Source organism: Phacochoerus africanus, chromosome 14, assembly GCF_016906955.1.
Source record: "Phacochoerus africanus isolate WHEZ1 chromosome 14, ROS_Pafr_v1, whole genome shotgun sequence".
In the NCBI taxonomy this organism is placed as follows: Eukaryota; Metazoa; Chordata; class Mammalia; order Artiodactyla; family Suidae; genus Phacochoerus; species Phacochoerus africanus.
In genome coordinates this window covers 18,575,010-18,601,105 of record NC_062557.1, presented here as the reverse complement: position 1 = coordinate 18,601,105, position 26,096 = coordinate 18,575,010, and the positions used below count along the sequence as shown (strand labels likewise).

Here is a 26,096-nt window from a genome sequence, read left to right as displayed (position 1 = left end):
CTGTGTGGCTTAGGGGGTTAAGGATCCAACACTGTCACTGCAGAGGCTCAGGTCACTGCTGTGGCCTGGGTTCGATCTCTGGCCTGGGAACTTCCGCATGCCGCAGGTGCGGAAAATAAATAAAAGAAGTTTCTTGAGGTCTTGAAAAGTGGGAAGGTGTTGCTCTCCTATTTGGTGTACAGAGAGAGACACACACCAAGGATGGAGATGGTTTATTAATTATAATAAAAAATATACCTATATCTACCCACACATATATATGTATATATACAGAAATAAAGGATCAGAAGATATAAACCTAAGTATTAACAGCTCTTACGTCTGGATGGTAGCATTAAGGCTAAATTGCCCTTTCTTCTTTACACTTCTCTTTATGCTGAGTGTGTATTCTGTGTACAATAGGCGAAAACAATAAACTATCTTCACTTAGAAGTCAAGGCACCATCATCGTTTTGGGCAAGAAAGCCCCCACAAGCCCCCTTCCTGCACAGAGGGCATTATAAGCTAGAGGGGGACCGTGGTAGCACCCTCTAAAATAGCAACACGTTAACACTCACAAATGAATACATACATGCCGAGAAGCCGAGTGTAACAGAGACTAATAAAGAGGCTGAGGAGCAGAATGCATGGCTGGGGGAAGAAGGTTAATAAAGGAAGAGGGCGTTGGCATTAATTGCTCTGAGCCGAGGAAGGCAGTTCCGGGCTCCTGGTGCAGGCAGCTCCCAGGACCAAGAGGGGCCTGGAGGTCAGGACACCTTGGCGGAGCAGCTGCCAGCTGACATCGTTCCCCCAACCCCCATCAGTTCCTTCTGGCTCCTCTGGTGGCCAAGGCAGTGGGGACTGGAGGGGGGCTCTGCAGGCCGGTCGGTGTCCGGGGAGGCAGGAAGGAAGGAGAAAAGAGAGGCTGGGTCCCACTGTTCCCCTCCCCCAGCCCAGCACCCCCCCTCTCCCATCAGGGTCCCTGAGATGCTTGGAAGGACCAGAGGCCCTCCTCTCCCTGGGGCCTTGGCCCACCCTGTCCCATCCTACTTCCTGTTTTATTGGCCACTATGGCCTGGACCATCCCAGCCCCAAACATCAGTCACCTGGGACAGCCAGGGGTCCCGCTGGCCTCTTCAAGGTGCTGCTGGGGAGGCGGGCGATGCGGCTGCGGCCCGGAGCCACTCCCAGCGATCGGGAGACGGAGGAACTGTGGGAGGGAAGGAACAAAGAGGGTGGGAGGGTCACAGCCGTGCCTCTGGACTACCGGCTGCGGGTGTGGGGCCGAGCTCGACACGGAGCCTCGGTAGCAGGGGAGGCTGAGCGCCAACAGGAGCTCCCGAGGCCAGACCTGAGGCTGGGAGGGGGCAAGGGGAGGGGAGCTGAGTGGGGCTGAGGAGGGAAGTGGGGGTGAGGGGGTGGGTAGTCCACTCCTTGGATGACCCAGTGAACCCTGAAGGTCTCCCTTCCAGAGAAGGGGCCTGGGGCCTTTGCCAAAGGAGGGAGAGACCCTTCCCCTCTAGTGTACTCCTGTAACAGCAAGAACCCAGGGAACTCAGTCAGACACGCAGACACGGGCCCTGGTCACAAGACATGACCCACCCAGCCCTGGCTCCGAGGGGTCCATAGAGGCACGGAAGGCCTGTACTCGGCCTGGGGAGAGCTCTCTGCCTGCGCCCGCCCCTCCCCAGCCTCACCTCAGGACGCGCCTCTTCTTGCGGGCCGAGGTCCTGGGGAAGGAAGATGTTGGCTTGGGGCCCTTCATGGTGAACAGGGGCATGGGGCCACTGCGGGGGGGCAGACGGGAAGGCGGCCGATCAGAAGGGAAGAGGAGAGGGTGCCAGCCCCTCCCCTCCCCTCCCCTCCCCGGCGCCCGGCCTGCAGGGCAGGGAGGTCGGGTAGGAGGACCTCTGCGGTTTCTTCCCGCTAAGAGGTGGCTCCCTCTCCCCACCTCGCTCGGCCTGGGCTGACAGCTGAGTGACAGGCCTGCCTGGAGAACATCCAGATGTCAGTTCCTGGCACATCCAGGGAACTGGAGTTCAAACAATGTCACCCTTCCACCAGCCTGGCTCCGAGCTTGTTCCTGAGCCAGGGTTCGGGCTGTGGGAGGGCGGGGACGGGGGCCAGTGCGCAGCCCGCCACCCTCGGCCTCCCGGGTCCAGGTCAGCCTGTCACTTGTTCTCAGCCTTGGACTGTCCTGAGCCAGTCCCTGTTCACCGACCCTGCCATGTGCGCAGAAGGCGAAGGTGAGGCATTCTTGTCGTGGCACAGCGGAAACGAACCCGACTAGGATCCATGAGGATGCAGGTTCGATCCCTGGCCTTGCTCAGTGGGTTAAGGATCTGGCGTTGCTGTGAGCTGTGGTGTGGGTTGCAGACACAGCTCAGATCCCGTGTTGCTGTGGCTATAGTGTAGGCCGGCAGCTGTAGCTCCGATTGGACCCCTGGCCTGGGAAATTCCACATGCTTCACGTTCAGCCCTAAAAAGCAAAAAAATAAAGAAAGATAAAAAGGTGAAGGTGAGTGCTTCATCTTCTCACTGAAAAATGCTGAATTAAGTTTTCTTGGGATCCCCTTCCCAGTTCCAGGTGCTGGGCTGGAGGGTAAAATCTGGGGGTGGAAGTGACAGAAACAGTTTTTTCTCTGTGGCACACAGAAATCAGACCAGGCCTGAGTGATGCAGAAGACTAGAGCAGGCTGGGTGCTCCCTGCTGACCCTCCCCGTGGGGATGGGGATGGGAGGGGGGTGGCCTGTGAGCTACTGAGAGCATGTCACAAACGAGCACAGAGCTGGCGGCTTTAACATACAGACAGGAAGGCAGGGCCCCTTGAGAGAAGCAGAGTGTCCACAGAAAGTGCAGGTTCTGCTCGCCTGGGCCTGGATGCTGGCCAGACTAAAGGCAAGAGGTGCAGTGTCCCGACTCCGAGACTAGGCCTGTGTCCTGTTCCCCTTGGTGGCACCACTGCCCCTCGCTGACTTCTGACCCCCTGCTGGGAGGCCTGGAGACCCACCTGGGAATGAAGGGCTGATCCAGCCTGTTCAGGTCCTGGGGGACACTGTCCCAGCCCTGGCATTGGTGGAAATCCAGCTTTGAGGGGGGCTCCTCGGAGAGGTCAAAGGTGGCATTGAGGTCCCGCGCCGGCAGGGCCAGAGGGGTGGAGCAGTTCTGCAAGGCGGAGGGGCCCAGGGGCACCCGGCTCTTGATGACTGTGGCTGGGCAGAAGCGAGGGGAAGGGCGGGGGGAGGAGACCTTCCCCCTCGGGGGGGTGGCGGGCCCGCAGGGAGGCCGAGCCTCAGGCAGGGACCCCCTCCTCAGGCAGGGCAGGAGGGACTGGCGCTGGCGCTTGGTCCCAGGCTTTGGGGCTGGAGGGCTGTCTGGCTCCAAGGGACTCAGTCTCCTCCTCTTCTTCTCTCTGGGCTGCTGGGACGCCTGGGCTGGGGTGCGGTCCGGCCCAGGCGGGACGCCCAGAGTGTGTATGAGACCGCTGAGTTGCCTTGCCATGGTCCGGGTCACGGGGCCAGAGTATCCTGGAGACTCTGGGGAGAGAAGGAGGGTGGGTGCCGAGGGGAGATCAGGGATTGGCCAGAAGGAAGGAGACTTTGTAGAATTTGGGGAGAGAGATACAGAGACAGGTGGGCACCCTGGACTCCTCAGGTCTGACTCCTGGGGCTGTCTGCATAGAAGTCCCTGACCCCAGGGGACCAGCCTCCTACCCAACCATAAGCCAGCATCTGAGGCCCCAGCTATCCCTTGGTACCAGGAGGCAGAGGCAGAGGCAGAGCAGGGCTGAGACTCACTGGATACTAAACTGAATTCCTGAGCCAGAGGTGCCCCCCTGGCCGGGCCAGGCTCCCCAGAGGCCTCTCCTCCAGGCTCCTTGTTTTCCTCTTGCACCAGCCGCTGCAGGGTCTCAAACTCTGCGATCATGTCGGGGGTCAGGAGGTTGGCTGCTTGGAGCAGGGAATACTGACGTTGGGCCAGGCACAGCACCCTCAGGGCCAACCTGGAACAGAGGGAAGGGATCCCCGCCCAGCTTCAGACCACTCGCCAGGGCCTCTCAGCCGTGTACCTGGCCCATCACTCCAGGTGTGGAGAGCAGTGCACTTCGTTGGCCCCCGCTGCCCCCTCCTTGCCCTGACTGGCTGGCCGCCCGCCCCATCACCCTCCCAGCTGGCTCCGGCCCTGCCACGCCCTTGCTGAGGTCCAAGCCCAGCAGAGATGACAGCAGGTAATGGTGGGAGGCTTCACCTACTAAACATCTCCCCTGACAAAGACACTACCTGGCAAGTGGGGAAAGAGCTCTAAGTGGCCTTGAACTTGGAAGGTCTGAGTTTCCCCTCAGGTCTGCCACCTACTAGTGCTGTGATCTTTTTTTTTTTTTTTTTTCCTTTTTGGGCCGCACCCGCAGCACATGGAGGTTCCCCAGGCTAGGGGTCAAATCGGAGCTACAGCTACCAGCCTACGTCACACGACAACGCAGGATCCCAGCCGCATCTTCGACCTACACCACACTCATGGCAACACCGGATCCTTAACCCACTGAGCAAGGCCAGGGATCGAACCTGCCACCTCATGGTTACTAGTCAGATTTGATTTCTGCTGTACCACAATGGGAACTCCCTTTTTTGCTTTTTTTAGGGCTGCACCTGTGGCATATGTAAGTTCCCAGGCTAGGGACCTCATCGGAGCCATAGCTGCTGGCCTGCGCCACAGCCACAGCCACAGTGGGATTGGAGCCGCGTCTGCAGCATACACCAGAGCTCATGGCAGCACCGGATCCCTGGCCCGCTGAGCAACACCATGGATCGAACCTGTGTCCCCATGGATTCTAGTCAGATTTGTTTCTGCTGGGCCACGAAGGGAACCCCCTAGCACTGTGATCTTGAGCAAGTCCATTTCCCCGAGAGCCAGGCTCAAGTCAGACTATCAGCTCCAAGCCTGGCTCCAGTACTTCCCAGTTGCATGATCTTGGGTCACTGCTTAGCCTCAGTGTCCCTAAAATGACAACACCTGAAGTCATCTCATAGGCTTGTTGGGAAGATGAAATGGGTTATTTTATACATAAAGTGTTCAAAGGGTACTTGGCACATACCCAGTACTACAAGGTTAGTGAACCGTTGTTTTCTATATAATAATAACACTGCCCACCTTGTTAGGATAAGAAGAGATTGAATAAGAGAGGCCATGTTGATCTTGGTTCTGAGGAGACCCTCAAATATGCATTCACTCTGTGCTTTCTATTTAATGATTGGGATCCTGAAAGAGTATGTGTCTATTAATGCCTACTTCTCAGGCACCGAGGGGCTATTTAAAGGAAATTACGAGGGTAATGTGATTATCGATGCTGTAAATTTAGATTCTAATAAAGCAAATTTTCTTTCTGTGGGGCACACCTATGATAAGAGGATAAACACAATTATCTTAGTGGGGATGATTATGCATGGCCAATCATGTATCCTTGGGTAGCCCTCCCTGCCTGGACATCTTGGAGCCCCCCTCCTCTGCCCTCCGTGTGGGCTCAGGGAACCCAAACTCATTTGATAAAGCAGCCTCAAGGCCTTTTTGAAAGAAGGCAGGATATAAATTAAAAAGGACACAGCAGAAACTCATTCTATATCTGCCTGAGCTGCACATTAGCTGAAAATTAGACTCCTGAGAAAAGTGGGCATCTGGGGAGAAACGCACTGGCCTGGATGTCAGATGACCCAGGTCTGGCCCTGTCCCTCCTGCTGTGTGGCCCTGGCATGTGGGGAGTTGGTCTATGTCACGGGTTTTCAATTTAGGTTTCAAGAAACCCATCAGAGGACGTATTCAGTGGAGCAGCTCTGCTCTATCTGTTCTACATATTAGACCTTGGCATAAGATTTCATTTGAAAAAAGGGCTTTGCCGCTGGAAAAAATGCTGAAAAACCACTGAAGTGGAAAATCTAAGATCTCCTCAGTGCTTTGGTGGTCTAAGATTCTTAATTCTAAAGCCAAAGCGAAATTATTTTCGATTATCTGGTGGTTGGGGTGTTTCCGAGTATGGAGGTGATCTAGAATGTTCTGCAGCCCCTGATACTTGGGATCACATCTGGTTAATATCTACTATTAGCTCTAAGAAGGAGGGAGAATAAGGACCCTGATGCGCCAATTGTAGCCAAGGCTGAAGCAACCCACCAGAGACCGCAAAACCAGAGGTAAAGCAGAAACAAGAAACCTGGAGTCCTCTCTCCTCGCAATGGGGGACTCCAGGCAGAGAGACCCTGAGTCATCAGTGGCAGCCCGTGGTTGTTTCCTGGGGGCCAAGGGGACATCCCCCCAGCGCATCCCTGCCGCTCTAGGGCCCTGGGGAGTCGGCAGCAGGAGACAGATAATGAGCCACTGATTATTCCGGCTGCAGCATTTTTGCTGAGTCGGGAACAGACACTCCCCAACAAGAAATAAAATTAAACAGGCCCTTCTGTCCGGAAGCTTTAAATACACTGCCTAGCGTGAAGCGTGCTGGGGAGGGAGGTGTAGGTTTGGCAGCAGCAAAGCTAAGTGGCAGGGGATTTATGTTCCGGGGGCCAAGGGAAAGAAATACTAGTAGCACTTCTCTATCAAACACAGAAAGAATAGTCCAAAAGCCATTTCCCCCTGGCTCTGCCTGGTGGTTTGTATTTACTTCTGAGAAGAAATAGCCACAGTCAATCTGTCAATGAAGACGCCGGCCGAACACCTGATTCAGGAAGGCGGTCCCTTCCTCTGTCTTCACCCAACTTCTCTTGGCTGCCGCCTCCTTGCTGAGCCCAGGCAGCCTGACCCTCAGACCCGAAAGCCAAGCCTTAGCCTGGGCTGCCCTGCTCTCACCCAGCACTTGCCAGCTGTCTGGATGGAATTTGGTGTTCTGCTTCCCTCCTGTTGGGCTGCCAGGTACACGAGTAATAAACAGAGATGATGACAGGCAAACAGAATAGGCGGTAATATCAAATTGCTGAAAGCAGGTAAGGGGGGTTGATGAAAAAAAAAGACTTGCCTCTTGAACTAGAGGAGAAACAGGCCTTTGGTCATGAACTTGACACCAGCTCCCACCGCGGGAGGCCTGGAACCCATCTCCCCACCCCCACCTTGGAGCCCGGAGAGGAGCAAGGGGATACCCACCGTTCAGAACGGTCCCCACTCAGGCTCTGTGGTGGCAGGTGGCCCACGACTGGCTTGGGCTGCAGGGTCAGGTCAGGGGACCCTGGCGACGGGTGTCTGAGGTTCTGCTCTGGCACCTGGATTGGAACCTAGAGAGGAAAGGAGTCACAGGTAGAGGGCCCAGGACGGCTTCCCTCTTTACGCAGCTGCTAAAATCTGTCTCTCCTCCAGGAGTGGGAATAACAGCTCCTGGGACGGTGAGGTCCTGGTGGGGCATTTCTCTCTCCCTCCCTGCTCCCCTTCTGGTAACACCCACCTCCCCACTTCCCAACACGCAGGATCTGACAGTTCTTTCTGCACAGGATCTGAAAGTCTCCTAATGACTGAGATGTAGGACATCCGGGTAGAGAACCCCCGGGCTGAAGGGACCCTGGGCATTGAGGGGCCACTTCTTCCAATATTTTACCAGCTCCAAGTCCTACCTCTGCAGCCGGGCCTTCCTCCTTGTCCTTTGGGGGCTGCTCTGAAGTGTTCCCTTCCACGACCTTTGCCACCTGGGCCTCTGTCCCCAGGGTCCCCTCTTGAAGGACTGGTGACCCTGGGTGGAGCTCTGGGGTGCAGGGCTGGCTGGGAAGGCAGGAAGGTGAGGGGCAGCTGGGAAGGCGAAGGAAGAAACGAGAGGTTTGAGGGGTGGGGGGAGCAGGGGCAGGTGACAAAAGCAGGGAGGGGGCAGGGTCTCTGTGGCTCCAGGTGGTATGGGGTGGATGCTTGGGTGACAAGTGGGCAGTAGCTGAGGGTGGGAGGAGGAGTCAGGGATTTTCTGCTTTAGGAAACAATGACATCCACCCCTTAAATGCAACTTCCTTTTTTTTTTTTTTGGTCTTTTTAGGGCTGTACCTGCAGCATATGGAAGTTTCCGGGCTAGGGGTGGAATCAGAGCTGTAGCTGCCGGCCTATGCCACAGCCACGGCAATGCCAGATCCGAGCTGCATCTGCAACCTACGCCCCAGCATGTAGCAACACTGGATCTTTAACCCACTGAGTGAGGCCAGGGATCACACCAGCATCCTCGTGAATGCCAGTCGGGTTCCTAATCGGCTGAGCCACAACGGGAACTCCTGCACCTTCTTTAGAATAGTAGATTCTGCTTACATGGGCTTGGCTGTGATTCAGTCCTTTGACACAGGACATTCTAGGTGACAATCTGTGCTGGGCACTGAGTAGGAACCCCTTACCCCTGCTGCCAGAACAGAAGCAAAAGTCCCAGCCCTGCATAGGCTGGGGAAAGGCTGGGGGCTGGTAAGGGTGGCGGAACTCACAGTTGGTGCGGACCAGGGCCCAACTTGGGGGATGGTGGGGGGTCTTGCTGCGGGGCCTGGGCTGCTGCCTCATATGTTCGGAGCTTCTCCCTCAGGGCGGCCACCTGGAACAAAGCAGCGCAGCCCATCAGAGCCCCTGGTGAGCACAGGAGGTGAGGGTCAGGCAGAGAGCCCTGGCCGCACCCCAGTGCTCCCACCTCTCACTCTCTCCTGCTCCCGAGCCTGGGCACCCCACCTCCCGGCCAGGCTCCCCAGGAAGGCTCCTCACCTCAGCCTGGAGCTGCTGGCAGATGGTGGCGTACTGGCTGATGTGACAGTCCAGGCTGATCACGTTGCTCTTCAGCTGAGATAGGGGCACAGGGGAGAGGTCTGTTTGTTCATTCATAGCAGCTTTTGGTTTCCATTTCCAAAGGTCAGACTCTGTGCTAGGCGCCTCCCTATGTTCCCGCAGCTCACCCGCACGACAGCGGACACAAGGAGGCCAGTGGCCCGCCTAACACAGCCAGGAGGGAGCTTTTGAACCCAAGACCTCTGGCTCCCTGTCTGATATTCATCAGGCCAGGGGTGTTGCAGCAGCAGCTCCAGGAGCCTGGGGGCTCCCTGGAGGAGACGGGGCCAACCGGAGCAAACCTGCTTTTATCTGTTTTATGTGTTGGTGTTTATGCTGTTTTGCCAAAAATACTGCTAAACACTAGTCTGACAAAGATCAACACTCAGCCACCCTCTTCTGTTGCCTCCCTCTTGAGACGATGCTGCCTCGATCATCCCTGTGCTGTGATATTTTAAGGACAAAGACTGTGTCACTTCTTCCCTCGGCCTTGCAGGAATGCTTGCTCCAGGTACCGGCGGGAGCTCGCGAGTCCTGTCACCTCCTCCCTCTAGCCCGGGGTTGGGGGGACACCCTGGCACCCCCACGCCCCAGCTCCAGGCCGGCCATCCCAGTGGGCACGCACCGAGAGTTTGATCTCCTTGGCCCGGTCGGCGTACTTAAGGGTGTTGTAAGTGTCTTCATAGGCCAGGCTGGAGGGGCTGATGGCGGCAATCATGACCGTCCGGCAGTTGCCCCCGATGGAGTCCTTGAGCAGGCGGGTTAGCTTGCTGTCCCGGTAGGGCACGTGAGACTTGCGGCCCTGGGGACAGCAGGTGGGCATGGAGCGAGGTGCTTGGACCAGACAGACCCAGGCTAGACTCGGCCGCTTTTGGCCTGGGGCTGGAGGGAGAGGCCCTTGGCTGGGGCACTGCGGCGCCCGTCCAGGGGAGGACCCTGGCTCTGGGCACGTCTACCTTTGCATCGGCCAGGGCATTGAGGACGTTGATGAGGGCCAGCAGCGAGCGGTTGATGTTGGCTCCCTCCCGCAGCCGCTCCCCCTTGGCGTGGGTGCTGGATGCGCGCTCTGAGCCGGCCAGGTCAATCAAGCTCATCTTGGCCACCCGGAGGGCTTGGGTCAGACCGGGGACCCGGTCGTGCTGCTTCACGAAGATCTGGGGGGCAGATGACAGGGGTGAGGGGGGTGCTGGAGGTCAGGAGCTCCAGCTCCAGGCTCGGGCCGGAGCCCTCCTCACCTGGAAGATGGCGTGGGAGCGGGAGGACGTGGCGTTGGCGTCAGTGGGGTGCTGCGTGCGGTTCCGGTTCCCCCTGGTCAGCATCCCCAGCAGCTGCTCGGCCGAGGTCGGCTACAGAGGAGATGCGCAGGCGAGGGGCTGTGGTCTCCCCAACTGGCACTTGCCCCCCACAGAAGGGCTGCTCTTCAGAACCAGTGTCACCTGCGTGCTGCCACCCCCACCCCCTGGCATCCCCAAACAGCCTGGTGAGGGGTCCCCAGAGACCAGAGGGGCTGCGGGCCCCTCCCACCCTGAGCCCAATCCCGCACCTGGTGGAAGGAAAGTCCTTGCACCACCACCCCCTTGTCGGGGTCCTCACGGATGGCAAGGGGTCCCTTGGGCTCCAGGAGGTCGTGGATCTGCTCGTTGTACACCTAGGAGACAGGAAGCCCAGGAGGGACCTGAGGGAGAGGCCGGGGAGGAGGCCTCTCCCCCAGAGGCTGGGGAGGGCTGAGCTGCTGGGCCAGGGAGGCCTGTCAAGTCCTGAGTGGCGAGTGGCGCTTCGTAGGATGGTGTCATGTGATGAGCAGGACGGGCAGGGTCAGTCTGCATAGTCTTTTTTCTTTCTTTCCTGTCTTCATTCCCTCCTTTCCTTCTTTTTTGCTTTTTTAGGGCCATACATGCAACATACGGAGGTTCCCAGGCTAGGGGTCAAATCAGAGCTACAGCTGCCGGTCTACACCACAGCCACAGCAACGCGGGATCCGAGCTGTGTCTGTGACCCACACCACAGCTCACGGCAATGCCAGACCCTTAACCCACTGAGCGAGGCCTGGGATCGAACCCTTGTCCTCATGGATATTAGTTGGGTGTGTTACCATAACGGGAACTCCTGCGTCGTCTTTCCTGGAGCTGGGTCTGCCCTCTGGGCCTCCATCTGCCTGCTCCCCAGCACCCTCTCCCTCACCTGCTCCCTCCCCCACCCACTCCCCCCTCAGGTGGGCGTGAGAACAGGGATGGGGCTGCCCTACCTCCTGGTAGCTGATGAGCACCTCGAATCGCTTCTCCTCCCTCCGGGCCTCGAGCCTTCTGTACAGTTCCATGGTGGTCAGGTACATGATGCCGGGGTCCCCCTCGCTTCCCAGCATGGTGTGTGTCTTCCCGGCCCCGGTGGCCCCATAGGCAAACACTGCAGAGGACAGAGTAGGGTCTTGGGTGACAGCAGGGGCAGATCGGCCTTCTCCGGGGTTTCCCATGGTACGTCTTTGCTTTTGGCCACAGCCTGGAGCGGCTTGATGTGGGATCTCAGTTCCCAGACCAGGAGTTGAACCCCGACACCAAGCACCAAGCCTAACCACTTGAAAGGACCAAGTCCTCACCACTAACCCACCAGGGAACTCCTTCCCCCAGTGTATTTCTACCTGGTCAGCCCTTCCTTCCTCCACAAGCCCTTCCCTTGCCTTCCACGTGCACGGCTCCCCTGCTCCCACCCACCGGCATGCCCGTGTCCACAGCTGTTGTGTTTTCCATGTCCACTCCCGGTCCCTCTACAGGCCGGTGGGTTCGAGGGCAAAGGGGTCCCCATGATGCCCTTCCTCAGGGAAGACTGTTCCAGCCTGGGTGCTTCCTCCGTGGAAGGTCCACAATTCTTTCTCTCCTACCACTTACCTCAGTTTACAGCCACACACGTGTGGGTGTGATTTTGTGATGTGTCTTCTCTCCCCCCCCCCAGACTGTAAGCGTCAAGAGGACAGGAAACTTGTCTGTCTCATCTGTCATCGTGTCCCAGGGCCCAGCCCACGCACAGGAGGATGAGTGGGGGACCCACAGAGCACACGGCTGAGGGGGAGGCGGGCTCACCAGAGCAGTTGTAGCCCTGCAGGAAGCTGTCCAGAATGCCGTGGGTGGTGTGCTGGAACACATCCTGCTGGGTGGCTGCCTCGCCAAAGACGCGGTCGAAGACAAACGTCAGGTCTTTGCCTTTCTTCTTGGGGCCCTCGTGGGTGCTGCCCCATTTCAGGCCAAGGAAGCCCCCGTCGGTCTCCTCAGGGTCGAACACCAGCACCCGCTCATCCACCACCTGAACCACAGGCCGCCGCTGACTCTCCAGCTCCCTCAGGGTGGGGGGTCGCACCCGCACCACGACCTGTACCATGCTGTCCTCCACCGCCATCACCATGGCAACCCCTGGGCAGAGACATGATGGAGATGAGGGCCAATCTGACCCAGGCCTGACCAGGTAGCCCCTCAGCCTAGCATTCGGGGGCCTTCTCCTACCTCCTCCCCAACAGCTCATCACCATGTCCTACCTCAGGAGAATAAAAATATGGCCGCCAACACCAATTATTAACAAATATCTCTTTCTCACTTGAAACACCAATTTTGTGGTAACCAAATGACTGGATTTTTTTCTGGAGGCCTCTTGCTGGGCTTTCCATTAAGTTCCACGAATTTGTCTCTTCCTGTGCCAAATGCCACCCTGTTTTCACTCCATTCCCTTCCAGTTCCTTTTTATCTAGCAAGACAAGACCCCCGGCTACCCACCCTAGCTTTCTTTTTCATGATTTTCTTGGCTATTTCCAAGTCATTTATTTCATTTGAATTTAAGAAAAATTTATCAAGTCTATCCCCAACTCAGAACCCCCCCAAAAAACACTTGTGATTACAATTTGAATGATATTAAATTTACATATTATATATATATATGTCTTTTTAGGGCTGCACGGATGGATGTTTTGTCTTTTTAGGGCTGCTGCAGCACATGGATGTTCCCAGGCTAGGGGTTGAATGGGACCTGTAGCTGCTGGCCTATGCCATAGCCATAGCAATGCCAGATCAGAGCCATGTCTGTGACCTGTACCACAGCTCACGGCAACGCCGGATCCCTGACCCAATGAGTGAGGCCAGGGATTGAACCTGCATCCTCATGGATACTAGTCGGGTTTGTTACCACTGAGCCGGGACAGGAACTCTGCAATTTTTTTTTTTTTTTAATTAGAGCTTATTGAGTTTCCTGAGTATACAATTATGTATCAGAAAGTAATTTTTTTACTTTTTCTTCTCCATACTTATACCAAATATTTCATTTGTCGTTTATTGCATTCCCTAGCACTTCCAAGACAATGTTGAATTATAATGATGAAAAGGCCATCTCTGTCTTGTTCTTGATATTAATGGAAATGGCTTTAGTGCTTCACTATTTAGATATGAGTTTTGGGAGTTCCTGTGTGGCACAGCGGAAGCAAATCTGTCTAGTATACATGTGGATGCAGGTTTGATTCCTGGCCTCGTTTAGTGGGTCAGAGATCCGGCATTGCCGTGAACTGTGGTGTAGTTTGCTGATGTGGCTCGGATCCTGCCTTGCTGTGACTGTGGTGTAGGCAGGTGGCCATAGCCCTGATTTGACCCCTAGCTGGGGAACTTCCATATGCTGAGGGTGCAGCCCTAAAAAGCAAAAAAAAAAAAAATTAATTTAATTTAATTTAAAAAATAGACGTGAGTTTTGGACAAAGAATCACTCTCATATTAGTAATTTCATCTGTTCTTATTTTACTCAGAGCTGTCGTCAGGAATAGCTAGAATTTTATGTAATGCTCTTTCAGCATCTCCTGATACGGTCAAATGTGGCAGTCTTTTCCTTTCTGGTTTTTATGGCATGTTAAGAAGACATTACTTCCAGAGTTCTCTTGTGCAACAGGTTAAGGATCTGGCAGTGTCACATCAGCGGCTTGGGTCACTGCTGTGCCCTGGGTTCAATCCCTGGACCAGGAACTTCTGTATGCCACAGGTGTGGCCAAAGGAAAAAAAACAGACATTCCTTTCCCAAAGTAATAAAATACTTTTCATATATTCCTAATGCTTTTCCTTTCTTACATTTAGATCTTTATCCAGATGGAATGTATTTGTATGTGTGTGTGTGCATGGTATGAGCATATTTCTAAATATCTTTTTTTCCCAAAGATAAGCAGTTATCTCAAGATCATTTATTAAATAGTGCATTCATTCTCCACTAATTTAAAGGCCACATTTGGAGTTCCCTGGAGGCCTAGAAATTAAGGATTCAGCATTGTCCCTACTGTGGCTAGGATTTGATCCCAGGCCTGGAGGTTTCCCTATGTCACAGGTGCAGCCAGGAAAAAAAACTTTTTTTTTTTTGTCTTTTTGCCATTTCTAGGGCCGCTTGAGGTTCCCAGGCTAGAGGTCGAATTGGAGCTGTAGCCACTGGCCTACACCAGAGCCACAGCAACTCGGGATCTGAGCTGCGTCTGTGACCTACACACCACAGCTCACAGCAACGCCGGATCCTTAACCCACTGAGCAAGGCCAGGGATCGAACCTGCAACCTCATGGTTCCTAGTCGGATGCGTTAACCACTGAGCCATGACAGGAACTTCGGAAAAAAATCTTTTTTAAAGTCACATTCAACATGAAATTCGCATATAAACATGAATTTGTTTCTGGAGTCTCCATTCTGTTCTGTCTATTGTTTTTCCAGTAACTCACTGCTGTAACTACTGTGGTTTTATAATATGTCACCTCATTATTCTTTTTCTTGGCTATTCTTGGTCATCTTGTCTTGCATATGATTTTCAAGTCAGCTTATGAAGTTCTATGAAAAATCCTGCTAAGATTTTAATTGAGAATATTTTCAATTTATAGGTTAATATGAGAATTGGCATCTTTTTTTTTTTTTTGGTCTTTTGTCTTTTTAGGGCCCCACCTGAGGCATATGGAGGTTCCTAGGCTAGGGGTCTAACCAGAGCTACAGCTGCCGGCCACAGCCACAGCCACACCAGACCCTGAACCCACTGAGTGAGGCCAGGGATCAAACCCACAACCTCATCGTTACTAGTTGGATTCGTTTCCACTGTACCACAACGGGAACTCTGAGAAATGGCATCTTCACAGTATCAAAGTCTTCCCAACAAGGAACTTGGTATCTCTTTTGATTATTTCCAGGTTTATAATCTTCAGTAAAATTTTAGTTTTCCTTGCATGGGTTTTGTATATTTCTTGATAGGTTTATTTCTAGTTACTGTAGAATCTTTGTTGTGTTGTAAATAGGGTCTTTTTAAAATTACGTTTTCTAATTCATTTTGCCAGAACATGGGACAGCTACTCATTTCTGTATGCAGATCTTGTGTCTGGCCACATTGTTGAACTCCCTTATTAGTTCTAATAGATTGTCATCGATTCTCTTAGATTTTTCACTTAAATGATGATATAGTTTGCAAATAATGATAGCTCCTTTCTTTTCTTAGCTCTTCTATATTTAGCTCCCCACCCTCCACTACCCATGAGGAATGGGTGCTAAATTTTGTCAAATGCTTTTTTGGCACTTGCTGAGATGTTCACACAGTGTTTCTCATTTAGTCTGTTAATGTAGAGGGTGACATGATAGATTTCCTAATGTCCTGCTAGTAATTCCAAAAGCTTCCTTACCTGTTCCTCTTGAACTCCCATTAGATGTCCCTATGTTCCCCCTTTTTTTTTTTTTAAGGGCCGCACCCAGGGCACATGGAAGTGCCCAGGTTAGGGGTTGAATCGGAGCTGCAGCTGCCAGCCGCAGCCACAGCAACGCCAGATCAGAGACATCTGTGACCTACACCACATCTCACGGCAACACCAGATCCTTAACCCACTGAGCGAGGCCAGGGATCAAGCCTGCAACCTCCTGGTTCCTAGGCGGATTCATTTCCCCTGCGCCATCACCATAACTCTTTTTTTTTTTCTTCTTCTTTTTAGGGCCGCACCCACAGCATCTGGAAGTTCCCAGGTTAGGGGTGGAATCAGAGCTACAGCTGCCAGCCTAGGCCACAGCCACAGCAATGCCGGATCTGAGCTGTGTCTTCGACCTACACCACAGCTCACGGCAACACTGGATTTGAGTGGGGCCAGGGATCGAACCTGTATCCTTATGGATACCAGTCGGGTTTGTTACCACGGAGCCATGACAGGAACTCCTCTCTGTGCTTTTTTCATTTCTCCTTCAAGCCAGCCTCCCAAAGGTTGAGATGGAATTTCTGAATGCAGGCGGCATGGATATCCGAGAAAAGTTCAACCCAAGTCTAGCAATATATTAACAGGAGTAAGAAATAGGAGCTGTTCCTGGGGGATATGAATAGATGCATGCTTTCCTGGGAAAGACGAGGTCCCACTGATGGATCCCAATCACCGAGGTCATTCAGCAAAGAAACGTGGGAGTTCTACCTAGTACTCCAGCAAATGACTTACGTTTTCCTTGGGAAGATTGGGCTGATGTCAAACTCCCGTCCCCCACCCCTGAACGTCTTACTTTCTTTCCTACGCAAGAAAAGCTATGAACCAATAATCATCTTTGTACGTGTGTGTAATGAATTCTCTCTCTGTCCCAGCAATCAGACGGCCATAATAATAAACATAACAGGTAAGTGCCCCACTCTGCCACAGACTGTTCACAGCTTCATCTCCTCTCAACTCCCTCGCAATCCCACAAGACAGATACTGTTATCATACTCATTTTTCAGCAAGAAAATTGAGACAGAGGGTGTGAAGCAACTTGCCCAAGATCCCCAATGGCCGTAAGTGATGAAGCCCAGGTCCAGCCGGGGCAGTCTGACCACAGAGCCTGCTATACTGCCTTCGAATGACGTTATATATTACGCTCTCATGGTCACATTGTTGTAATAGTCCCTTATGTTCATATAATAATTATAGTCCCTTTTATGTAACGGGCATTATGTCCTCTGCAAACACTTTCGGATAAATGGACTGGACCTAATTTTCAACATGCAGAATTCCTGCCTCCCATCCTTGCATTCCCACCCCCAGGGAACCCCACTCTTGTGACCAGGAAAGTGCAGGCAGAGGGTGCCTGGCCCCATCGTCTGAGTCTACACTGGCTGTCTTAAATGGCAGTCCCAGCTCCCCACGGAGAGGGTTTTGGCTGAGGAGGAGCCACACAGCAGCCTAACATTCTAAGCAGGAAATTAAAAAGGGCACGGGCAGCGGAGTACGCATAACCTTTGCAGTTCTCTCCTCTCCCCCTCCTGAGGGCCAGTGAGGCGGCCTGTTTGCCTAATGAGATGTTTTCCTTCTTCCTGAGACTCTGCTGGGGGCGCGGGGTGGGAGGTAGGGAGGGGTAGGGTGACACTTGGCAAGGCCACAGCTAGGACACCTGGGTCCTGGTCTCTGCTTTGCATGTGACTGGCGGGGAGGTCTTTCCACCAGCCACCCCACATGGAAGGCATATCAGCTTCTCCCTTTGAGAGCCGGAGAGAACAGCAACCGATCTGCTCCTGCCCCAGGGGGATGGGAGATTAATGAGAGAACGTTTGTCAAGTTTGCTTTGATCCTCTGTTGGAAAGAGCATTTCAGCCCAAAGTACAAGGGAGATGATTCTTTAATAAGATCTTCAGGGTTCTGAGCCAGCCACAATCACGTCCTGTTTCTAACCTGGGGCAGCTCATTAAAACCCAGAGGCTAGTTCGCTGCCGAGCTGGGGCTGGGAAGATTCAGTTGTTTTCAGGGTGGCCTCCTCTGCCCACCCTCACAGGCAGAAACCCCTGGAGAAGAATTTCTGAGGACTTGAGGGGATCTGCCTGCAGACATCGGGAGCTAGAAAGTGCTTAGCCCTGGATGTTTTGTGCTTTTATAGGGGTTGCTGTTGTCCCCATCATTGCTCCTTCACAAGTCTCACACAGTGTTTCTTGTCCTTAAACTCCAAGAGAGCAGGACCCTCTTATATCATAAGGACCCTCTTCTGATGTAGTCTGTGCAGCCCAGATGCCTAGGCACCAGATCCAGCATGCAGTAGACGCTGTATAATATTTGTCCTATGAAGGAATAAAGGCCAGAGAAAACCAGTCTGACTCCAAAAACCTAAAAATACTTACAGTGATAGCAAACATTTATCGAGCACTTACTATCTATCAGGCATTATAACAACTATTGTAAGTGTTTATGTGAGTTACATTAGAAGTGTTTATAACTTACTATTATAAGTTTTCATTGAACTTTTGCAACAATCTCATTCTGTAGTTATTGATACAATTGTTACATCCCTACTCTACAAAGGCTCAGGAAGGAAATTGTCACATGGATAGTAAGTAGCAAGACCAGAAAGTGACTTTGTTCTGACTGTCACCATAGGCTCTGCTCTTCATCCCAGACTACTCTGCCGTGTACCTGGGCTTTTGCACCTCCAACTTGCCCTCACCTTAGTGTTCACAGAAAAACATCCAAAGGTGGTTGTTTCTTTCCATGGGTGGTTGTGCAGATGAAGGAGCTGTTTTCTTTTGTTTTTTAAATGGACAATCATAAGGCTATAACTAACCATAGTTTTGTTTATTCCTTCCTGATCATTTTTATTTATTTTTCTTGTCTTACAGTGCTGGCTAGGATCTCAGGTACAATATTGAAAGCAGCAATAGTGAGCAATCTTGTTTCGTACCTGATTTGATAGAGAATGCTCTAATTATTTCACTCTTTTCAAGAAATTTTTATTTTAACTTTTTAGGGCTGAACCTGTGGCATATGGAAGTTCCCAGGCTAGGGGTCGAAACAGAGCCATAGCCACCACCAGCCTATACCACAGCCACAGCAACATGGGATCCGAACCGCATCTGCAGCCTCATGGATACTAGTTGGATTTGTTTCCACTGCGTCATAACAGGAACCCCCTTTGCTCTGTTGGTTTAAGCAAATTTACCTCTATTTCTAGTTTAAAAAAATCATAAATCATTATTAAACTTTATTGAATCTACTTCTGTACTTAATGGGATATATCTTCCCCTTTAATCTGTAAATGTGTACATTATATTCATAGATCTTCTAATGTTAGACTCTTCTCACATTCCTGGGATAAACCAAATTGCTTATAATGTATTTCTATACATTGTTGGTTTCTGAGTGCTAACATTTTATCTAAGATTTTTACAACTACATTTATAAAAGAGATTGCCTTAATTTTTTTTTTTTTTTTTGCTTTTTCTGGTGGAGTTTGATGGGGTTTTTTGATGTGTATGAAGGTAGATTTTAAGCTAATTAAAATTTCCTTAGTAGTTCTAGGTTTGTTCAAAATTTGCATGACTTCTTGAATCAGTTTTGGTAAGTTGTTTTTCTTAGAAAATTGCTCAAAAGCATCGTCAAAGAGTTCGCATTGAAGTCTTTCTGTTTCTTTCTTTCTTTTTTTTTTTTCTATTTGCCATTTCTTGGGCCGCTCCCACGGCATATGGAGGTTCCCAGGCTAGGGGTCCAACCAGAGCTGCAGCCGCCAGCCTACGCCAGAGCCACAGCAACTCGGGATCCAAGCCTCGTCTGTAACCTACACCACAGCTCACGGCAATGCCAGATCCTTAACCCACTGAGCAAGGCCAGGGATCGAACCCGAAACCTCATGGTTCCTAGTCAGATTCATTAACCACTGAGCCACAACGGGAACTCCAAGTCTTTCTGTTTCTTTCAGTCGTTCAGTAACCAAAGTTATGTCCCTATTTTCATTCCTAAGGTCATTTTTCTATGTTTCTTTGATGTTACTGGAGGTTTGGCACTTTTTTTTTTGTCTTTTCAAAGATACAGCCTTTGGCTAAGATAATCATTTCTATTTACTATACATTCACATTTACTATATAGTAAAATTCTATTTCATAATTTCTGCTAGCTCCTTTTGTTTTCTATGCATTTATTCTGTTGTTCCATCTTACTAAAGTTGGATATTTGCCTCACTTTCAGCTTAAAATGTTCTAATGTAAACATTTAGGTCTACAAATTTCCCTCTAAGTATTCTTTAACTGCATTCCCCCAGGTTTTATAAATAGCATTATCATTGTTCCATGCTAATCTTTAATTACAATTATGATAGCCTATTTGACTGAGTTATTTAAATGGTTTTTTAAAAAATACCCAAATGTGGGGAATTTCCGTCTTGGCTCAGCAGTACCAAACCCAGCTAGTATCCACGCAGACTCGAGTTCAATCCCTGGCCTTGATCAGTGGGTTAAGGATCTGGTGTTTCCTTGAGCTGTGGTACAGGATGCAGATGAGGCTCGGACTCCCAGTTGCTGTGGTGTAGGCTTGCAACTGTAGCTCTGATTGGATCCCTAGCCTGGGAACCTCCATAAGTCTCGGGTGCAGCCCTAAAAAGCCAAAAAAAAAAAAAAAAGTGGGTTTGTTTCTTTTTCTTTGTATTTTATTTTATTTATTTTGTCTTTTGTCTTTTTAGGGCCACACCCATGGCACATGTAGATTCCAAAGTTAGGGGTCTAATCAGAGCTGTTTCTGCCGGCTTATACCACAGCCACAGCAACACCAGATCCTTAACGCACTGAGCAAGGCCAGGAATGGAACCCGAAACCTCATGGTTCCTAGTCAGACTTGTTTCCGCTGCGCCAAGATGGGAATTTCTCTTCTGTATTTTAAATTTAATTGCTTGTAGAAATAGATAACAGTTTGTATGATAGTTTGATAATTGTTTAAATTTGTTTTGTGGCCAGATAGAGACAATTTTTATAAAGACCTCTAAAAAGATGCTACTTGTATACTTAAAAAAAAAAAAGGTATAATTGGACTGGGCTGAGTAATATAAAGACCAACAAATTGATCTCTCTGAGGGTCGGGGGGTTCAATCATGAAATAGGCAGGAAAGGACTGGATATGTTGGTAGTTATTGGAAGCATGGAATGTGGTGATGGCAGAAATAGAATAGTGATGAGATTGGAGAAAGCAGTGTAACATCCAGGAGAAGCTCATACAGAAAAATGTTGTGGATGTTTTCTTTTGTCTTAGGGTTAACTTCTCTGTTTCCCACACCTGTAAAATGTACACATTAATATCTATTCCATTGGATTGTTGTGAGGAGTAAATAAGTTCACTCAACCTGGTAAGTACTCAAATATTAGCCGCCCTTATTAGAATTGATATGACATAGGGCATTTTCCCACATTGCCAGAAGAACCAATGTCTGCAGTAAAATCCCCTGTTTACCATCATGCTGACCAGGCTTATCTTTTCCATGTCACTTCAGTACCTTAAACGTTCAAAGCTAAGAGGAAAGGCATCTTAGGAGCTGTAGCAGAAGGCCTAGTATTTTGTCAGGCAGATGTTCTTTCATTCCTTTCTTTTATTCAGTCAAATATTTACTGGGTGCCCCAGTAACGAAGTTACAGCCCCTGGTATAGCTCTGCACAGATGTGCAGAGAGGCTCTTAGCTACTCCATACAGATGTACAGAGTCGTAGATTTCCTGTTCTAGAGTACAAAAACCCAATTCTTCCTTTCGTGTCAGCGAGAGAAACCTTTTCCAGAGCGGATGTACCCAGGGCTGGGCCCCAGTGCAGAAGTGAGAGCCCAGTTCTGTACAAATGAGCAGAGGGTCTCGCTCTCCCGTGCAGATGTGGGAAGAAGCGCCTTGCTCCCCGGACGGAAGCTCCCCCCCCCCCGCCCCCGCCTTGTTCGGAGGGGACCACCCAGGACCTGCTCGGTTCTCAAATCGGCACCTCGGTGTCCCGCACAAAAGAGACCGAACTCCGACTTCCGCCTCCAGCAGCTGGGTCGGTGCATCCAGACCTGAGCGAAGGAGCCCGCGGGGCCGGCTCCGCTGTGGGCCATCGCTTACCCTTCGTTGTTCCCCGTCGCTGGTGTCGCCGCTCGCTGCCGGGTCCCGCCGCAGCAGACAGGAACCCGGATCACCGCAGAGAGACACCCCCCTCGCCCCACGCACTCCACCCGCGCCAACCTCCGGCCCGCGCCGCGTGTTCAAATTAGTCGGGTCGGCTCATCCGCGCTTCCCATTGGTCATTGTCCAGATCGCTGATTGGCTGTTTCCTAAGTAACAAAATACAGCTCCGAGGTGGCGGGCGGTGTCAGCAGTGCGCTTGCGCACTTCCCCTTCCTGCTTGCTGGAGGCTTGAGGTTGGACGAACCAGACTGACTGACAGAAACCCGTATGGGGTTGAGGTACGGTGAAGGGGACTTTTACGGCCTGTCTCTGTTGTCCCTGGAACTGTATTCATCACCAAATGCAGCCAGCAGACATCAAACACATTTTCAAACCTACTTTTTCTGTGGGCTAAGTTGGCGTCCCCTTGTCCAAGAAGGGATTTTTCAGCCACTATCCAGCGTTTCTAACGGTCCAAGACCATCCCAAGAATGCATTTCTAGGCTTGATGTGGAAAAGCCGGCGGAGGCAGGGAGTGGCACCCGCTTTGGCAGTGCCAGGAAGATCATGGACGGATTGTGGCCCCTCGAGGCACTGCTGGGCAGCGGCGTCTCCATTCTCCACAGCTGCCTGCTGCTTGGATTCTGGTGGGCCACCCTCATGCTGACCCCCGACATCACAGGTTGTGGAAGTCAAAGGGAGACCCTTGCACTGGAATCAGGCCTAATTCCAGTCACTAGCAGCTGAACCAGTAATTAGTGCTGAGACTGTGGAAGTTACTTCTGTTCCCTGGGGGTCAGTTTCCTCATGTATAAAATGGGGCAAATATGCTGCCCTTCCTCTCACCAGGAGAGCATGGATGAAAAACCCTCCCACCCCCCAGAGTACGCAAGGGGACCACGTTCTATGAGTCTGTTTGGAATGAAACAGGAATGGCTCCAGGAGCCAGTGGCTCACCACTTTCATTAATCTGATCTGTCCCCACACTGGGACAATAAGCAGGTCTGAGGCATGCAAGAAAGCAGGAGGCAACTTTCCCTGGCAGGTCTGCCATCAAGATAGTAGAGTTGGAGTTCCTGTTGTGGCTCAGCAGGTTACAGAGCCAACTAGTATCCATGAGGACGAAGGTTCGATCTCTGGCCTCGCTCAGTGGGTTAAGGATCTGATGTTGCCGTAAGCTGTGGTGCAGGTGGAAGACATGGCTCAGACCCCACATTGCTGTGGCTGTGACATAGGCTGACAGCTGCAGCTTTGATTTGACCCCCTAGTCTGGGGACTTCCCCATGCTGCAAGAGCAGCCTTAAAAAAAAAAAAAAAAGAGAGAGAGAGAGAGAGTAGAGTCATGATTTAATACCTGATTGATTTGGCCTAAATTCTATTCACCTACCTGGACCTCCATGTCCCTCTATACAGTGGGCCAGCACTGCTGGTTTGGTGACAATAAAATGAGAGAACTCTGCAAAGATGCCGTTATTGTAAAGCTACAAGAAAACCAGGGTATTCGTGCCATCTCCACTACCCAAGAGAAATAGAGCTCTTAAAAGAACAGCTTCCAGCTTAAGGATGTCCTCCCACCTCAAAGGAATGTGCCTTTTAAACAGAGGTTTGGAGTGTGGTTGAAGGCTTGGCTTCCCCAGAAGCCACTGGTGGAGTAAGTACCTCTTGTTCCCTGTAAGCCAAGTCTTGTCCTGGTTCTGTTCTGGCTCTGACAAGTAGCTGGAGAAGGTGAGGTGAGTCACTGAGAGCCAAGGAACAGAGGCTGACCCAACTGTGGGCAGTGGACAGGGGATACTTGCTTGATAATTATGACCAAGTCAGCCTTTCAGAGCCTTAGTTTTCACAGTCATAAAATAGAGGATAAACTAATACTTAGCTTGTTACAAAGATTAGAAATAATGTAGGTAATGCAGCTTGCAGACAGTCAATGCAATGGAAATAAGTGCTCTTCTAATTTGTTCATTCAACAAATATTTACTGATATGAGACAAGTGGGCTCAGAAGATAGGGTGGTGAGTAATAAACACCTTCCTCTTAATCTCATAGAGCTTGCAGTCTACGGGAGAAATCAGCTGATTAAATGAGGACTAAGAGGGACATAATGAGAACATGCAGAGGAAGTGACACACGAGCTGAGGCCTGAAGGAGATGTGGAGCTTGTTTGGCAACGGGAGCCGTCTTTTGGGTCTCAGGGGCCAAGGGGAAAGAATTTTGCAGGTGAGAGAGTCAACCAAGCCCAGTGATACTGAGAGACCTTGGTGGGGCCTGGTCAGGCACACCTTCGTGGACATCAGTGGAATATCCTTGGACCCTCCACCACAGATGCTGCAAGGGGAGATCAGCCTAGTACTGGCCTAGCAAGAACGTCAAGGCCCAGAACCTGGGCATGAGGACTGGCTGCAGGAGTTTTGCTTTTCTGGCAGCAGAAGATGTTTCTGGGATGATACAGCTGGGGATGTGAAAGGCAACAGGCTCTGTGCTCTTGTAAGTTTGTGGATGTCATACTATCTACAACTGGCAAGTCTCCCACCCCTGGGTGCTCAATGGAGGCTGGGAGGAGGCATGTCCACTCACCTGCACCCTTATCACTACACATCCTTTGTGCCAGGATGTAGCATTTACTGCTTTGGATTTGACCAATTCTAAAAGGACCTTGAACCAAGTCCAGGAGATCATTTTTGCCATCTTAAAACTTGAACCAGACTTCCAGGTCTATCCTAGCGCAGAAACCAAGCACAGTGAACACTGAAAAGGATCCGCTTGGTTTTTCAACAAGGTCATAGGTGGCGTTTCAGAGGAGCGCAATGGCCAGGTCAGAGTGAGAGGTAAGAAAGCAGTATTTACTGTTTTAAGGTATCTGGCTGATAATTTCTGTTGTACCACAAAGTGACACGGTCATCCATATATACACACACACAGTCTTTTTCTGATAATATCTTCCGTCGTGTTCCATCACAAGTGTTTGGATTGAGTTTCCAGTGCTATACAGCAAGACCTCATTGCTTCTCCACTGCAAATGCAATATAGTTTGCATCTGCTAACTCCAAACTCCCAGTCCCTCCCACTCCCTCCCCCTCCCGCTTGGCAACCACAAGTCTCTTCTCTATGTCCATGAGTTTGTTTCTGTTCTGTAGATAGGTTCATTTGTGCCATATATTAGATTCCAGATATAAGTGGTATTATGGTATTTGTCTTTCTCTTTCTGACTTAAATCGCCGAGTATGAGAATTTCTAATTCCATCCATGTTGCTGCAAATGGCATTGTTTTGTTCTGAGTAGTATTCTGTGGTGTATATGTACCACATCTTCTTAATCCATTCTTCTGTGATGGACATTTAGGTTGTTTCCGTGTCTTGGGTCTCGTGAATAGTGCTGCAGTGAACATAGGGGTGCGTGTATCTTTTTGAATGGAGGTTTTGTCTGGATATGTGCTAGGAGTGGGATTGCTGGGTCATATGCTAGTTCTATATTCAGTTTTCTGAGGAACCTCCATGCCGTTTCCGTAGTGGTTGTACCAGTTTACATTCCCACCCACAGTGAAGGAGGGTACCATTTTCTCTACATCCTCTCCAGCATTTGTTATTTGTAGACTTATTAATGATGGCCATTCTGACCGGTGTGAGGTGGTACCTCATTGTAATTTTGATTTGCATTTCTCTAATAATTGGTCATGTTGAGCATTTTTTCATGTGCCTGTTTTTTTTTTGTTTTGTTTTGTTTTGTTTTGTTTTGCTTTTTAGGGCCCCACTCGCAGCATATGGAGATTCCCAGGCTAGGGGTGGAATTGGAGCTGCAGCTGCTGGTCTATGCCACAGCCACAGCAACACCAGATCAGAGCTGTGTCCTTGACCTATACCACAACTCATGGCAACGCTGGATCCCCGGCCCACTAAGCCAGGCCAGGGATCGAGCCCTCCTCCCCATGGATGCTAGTCAGGTTGGTTTCTGCTGAACCACGATGGGAACTCCTTATGTGCCTGTTGGCCATCTGTATGTCTTCTTTGGAGAAATGTCTATTTAGGTCTTCCCATTTTTAAATTGTATTGTTTGTTTTTTTGCTGTTGAGTTGTATGAGTTGTTTGTATATTTTGGAGATTAAGCCCTTGTTGGTTGCATATAACTTCACTGTTGATAAAGAGCTGAGAGTAGGGAGTTCCCGCTGTGGCTCAGTGGTTACCAAACCCAACTAGCATCCATGAGGATGCGGGTTTGATCCCTGATTTTGCTCAGTGGGTTAAGGATCTGGCGTTGCCGTGAGCTGTGGTGTAGGTTGAAGACACGGCTCGGATCCTGTGTTGCTGTTGCTGTGGCTGTGGCTGTGGCTGTGGCATAGGCCGGCGGCTGCAGCTCCAATTTGACCCCTAGCCTGAGAACCTTCATATGCCGTGGGTGTGGCCCTAAAAGACAAAAAGACAAAAAAAAAAAGACCTGAGAATATATTTGTTCCTCCAGCTCCAATATCCCCCAAGGCCCTCCGCTGCCTGGGTTCTGCTCCCAACACTATCCCTAAAAGGACAGCTTCA

The 26,096-nt window shown here is 50.9% G+C and overlaps 1 protein-coding gene across 2 annotated transcripts; it reads right to left on the bottom strand.

Annotated features, from left to right (window-relative positions):
• Nucleotides 1–242: 242 nt before the first annotated feature.
• On the bottom strand, nt 243–21,655 carry KIF18B (kinesin family member 18B). Of its 2 annotated transcripts, none has more exons than XM_047758639.1 (16): nt 21,535–21,655; nt 11,803–12,129; nt 10,974–11,131; nt 10,272–10,376; nt 9,964–10,074; nt 9,685–9,882; nt 9,354–9,530; nt 8,669–8,743; nt 8,401–8,504; nt 7,564–7,708; nt 7,103–7,230; nt 3,778–3,983; nt 2,991–3,516; nt 1,677–1,766; nt 1,086–1,189; nt 243–853 (listed from the first exon to the last, which is right to left on the bottom strand). In XM_047758639.1, exons 2-16 carry the CDS (start codon nt 12,119–12,121, stop codon nt 747–749), a joined length of 2,553 nt encoding a protein of 850 aa, XP_047614595.1. In that variant the 5' UTR covers nt 12,122–12,129; nt 21,535–21,655; the 3' UTR covers nt 243–746. The 2 variants fall into 2 exon arrangements, with proteins under 2 accessions (XP_047614595.1, XP_047614594.1); XM_047758638.1 differs by having other exon boundaries at nt 7,564–7,735; nt 21,535–21,654.
• Between the last annotated feature and the right edge of the window lie 4,441 nt (nt 21,656–26,096).

What these genes read in the sequence shown, in the direction of transcription:
- KIF18B (XM_047758638.1), bottom strand. Translation starts at nt 12,121, where the DNA reads ATGGTGATGGCGGTGGAGGACAGCATGGTACAGGTCGTGGTGCGGGTG. An exon ending in CCAAGGAGATCAAACTCTCG is followed by an intron (nt 8,744 to 9,353) that starts GTGCGTGCCCAC and finishes CCCCTATCTCAG; the next exon opens with CTGAAGAGCAACGTGATCAG. An exon ending in GATCAGCCCTTCATTCCCAG is followed by an intron (nt 1,767 to 2,990) that starts GTGGGTCTCCAG and finishes GCCCCCCCGCAG; the next exon opens with TGGCCCCATGCCCCTGTTCA.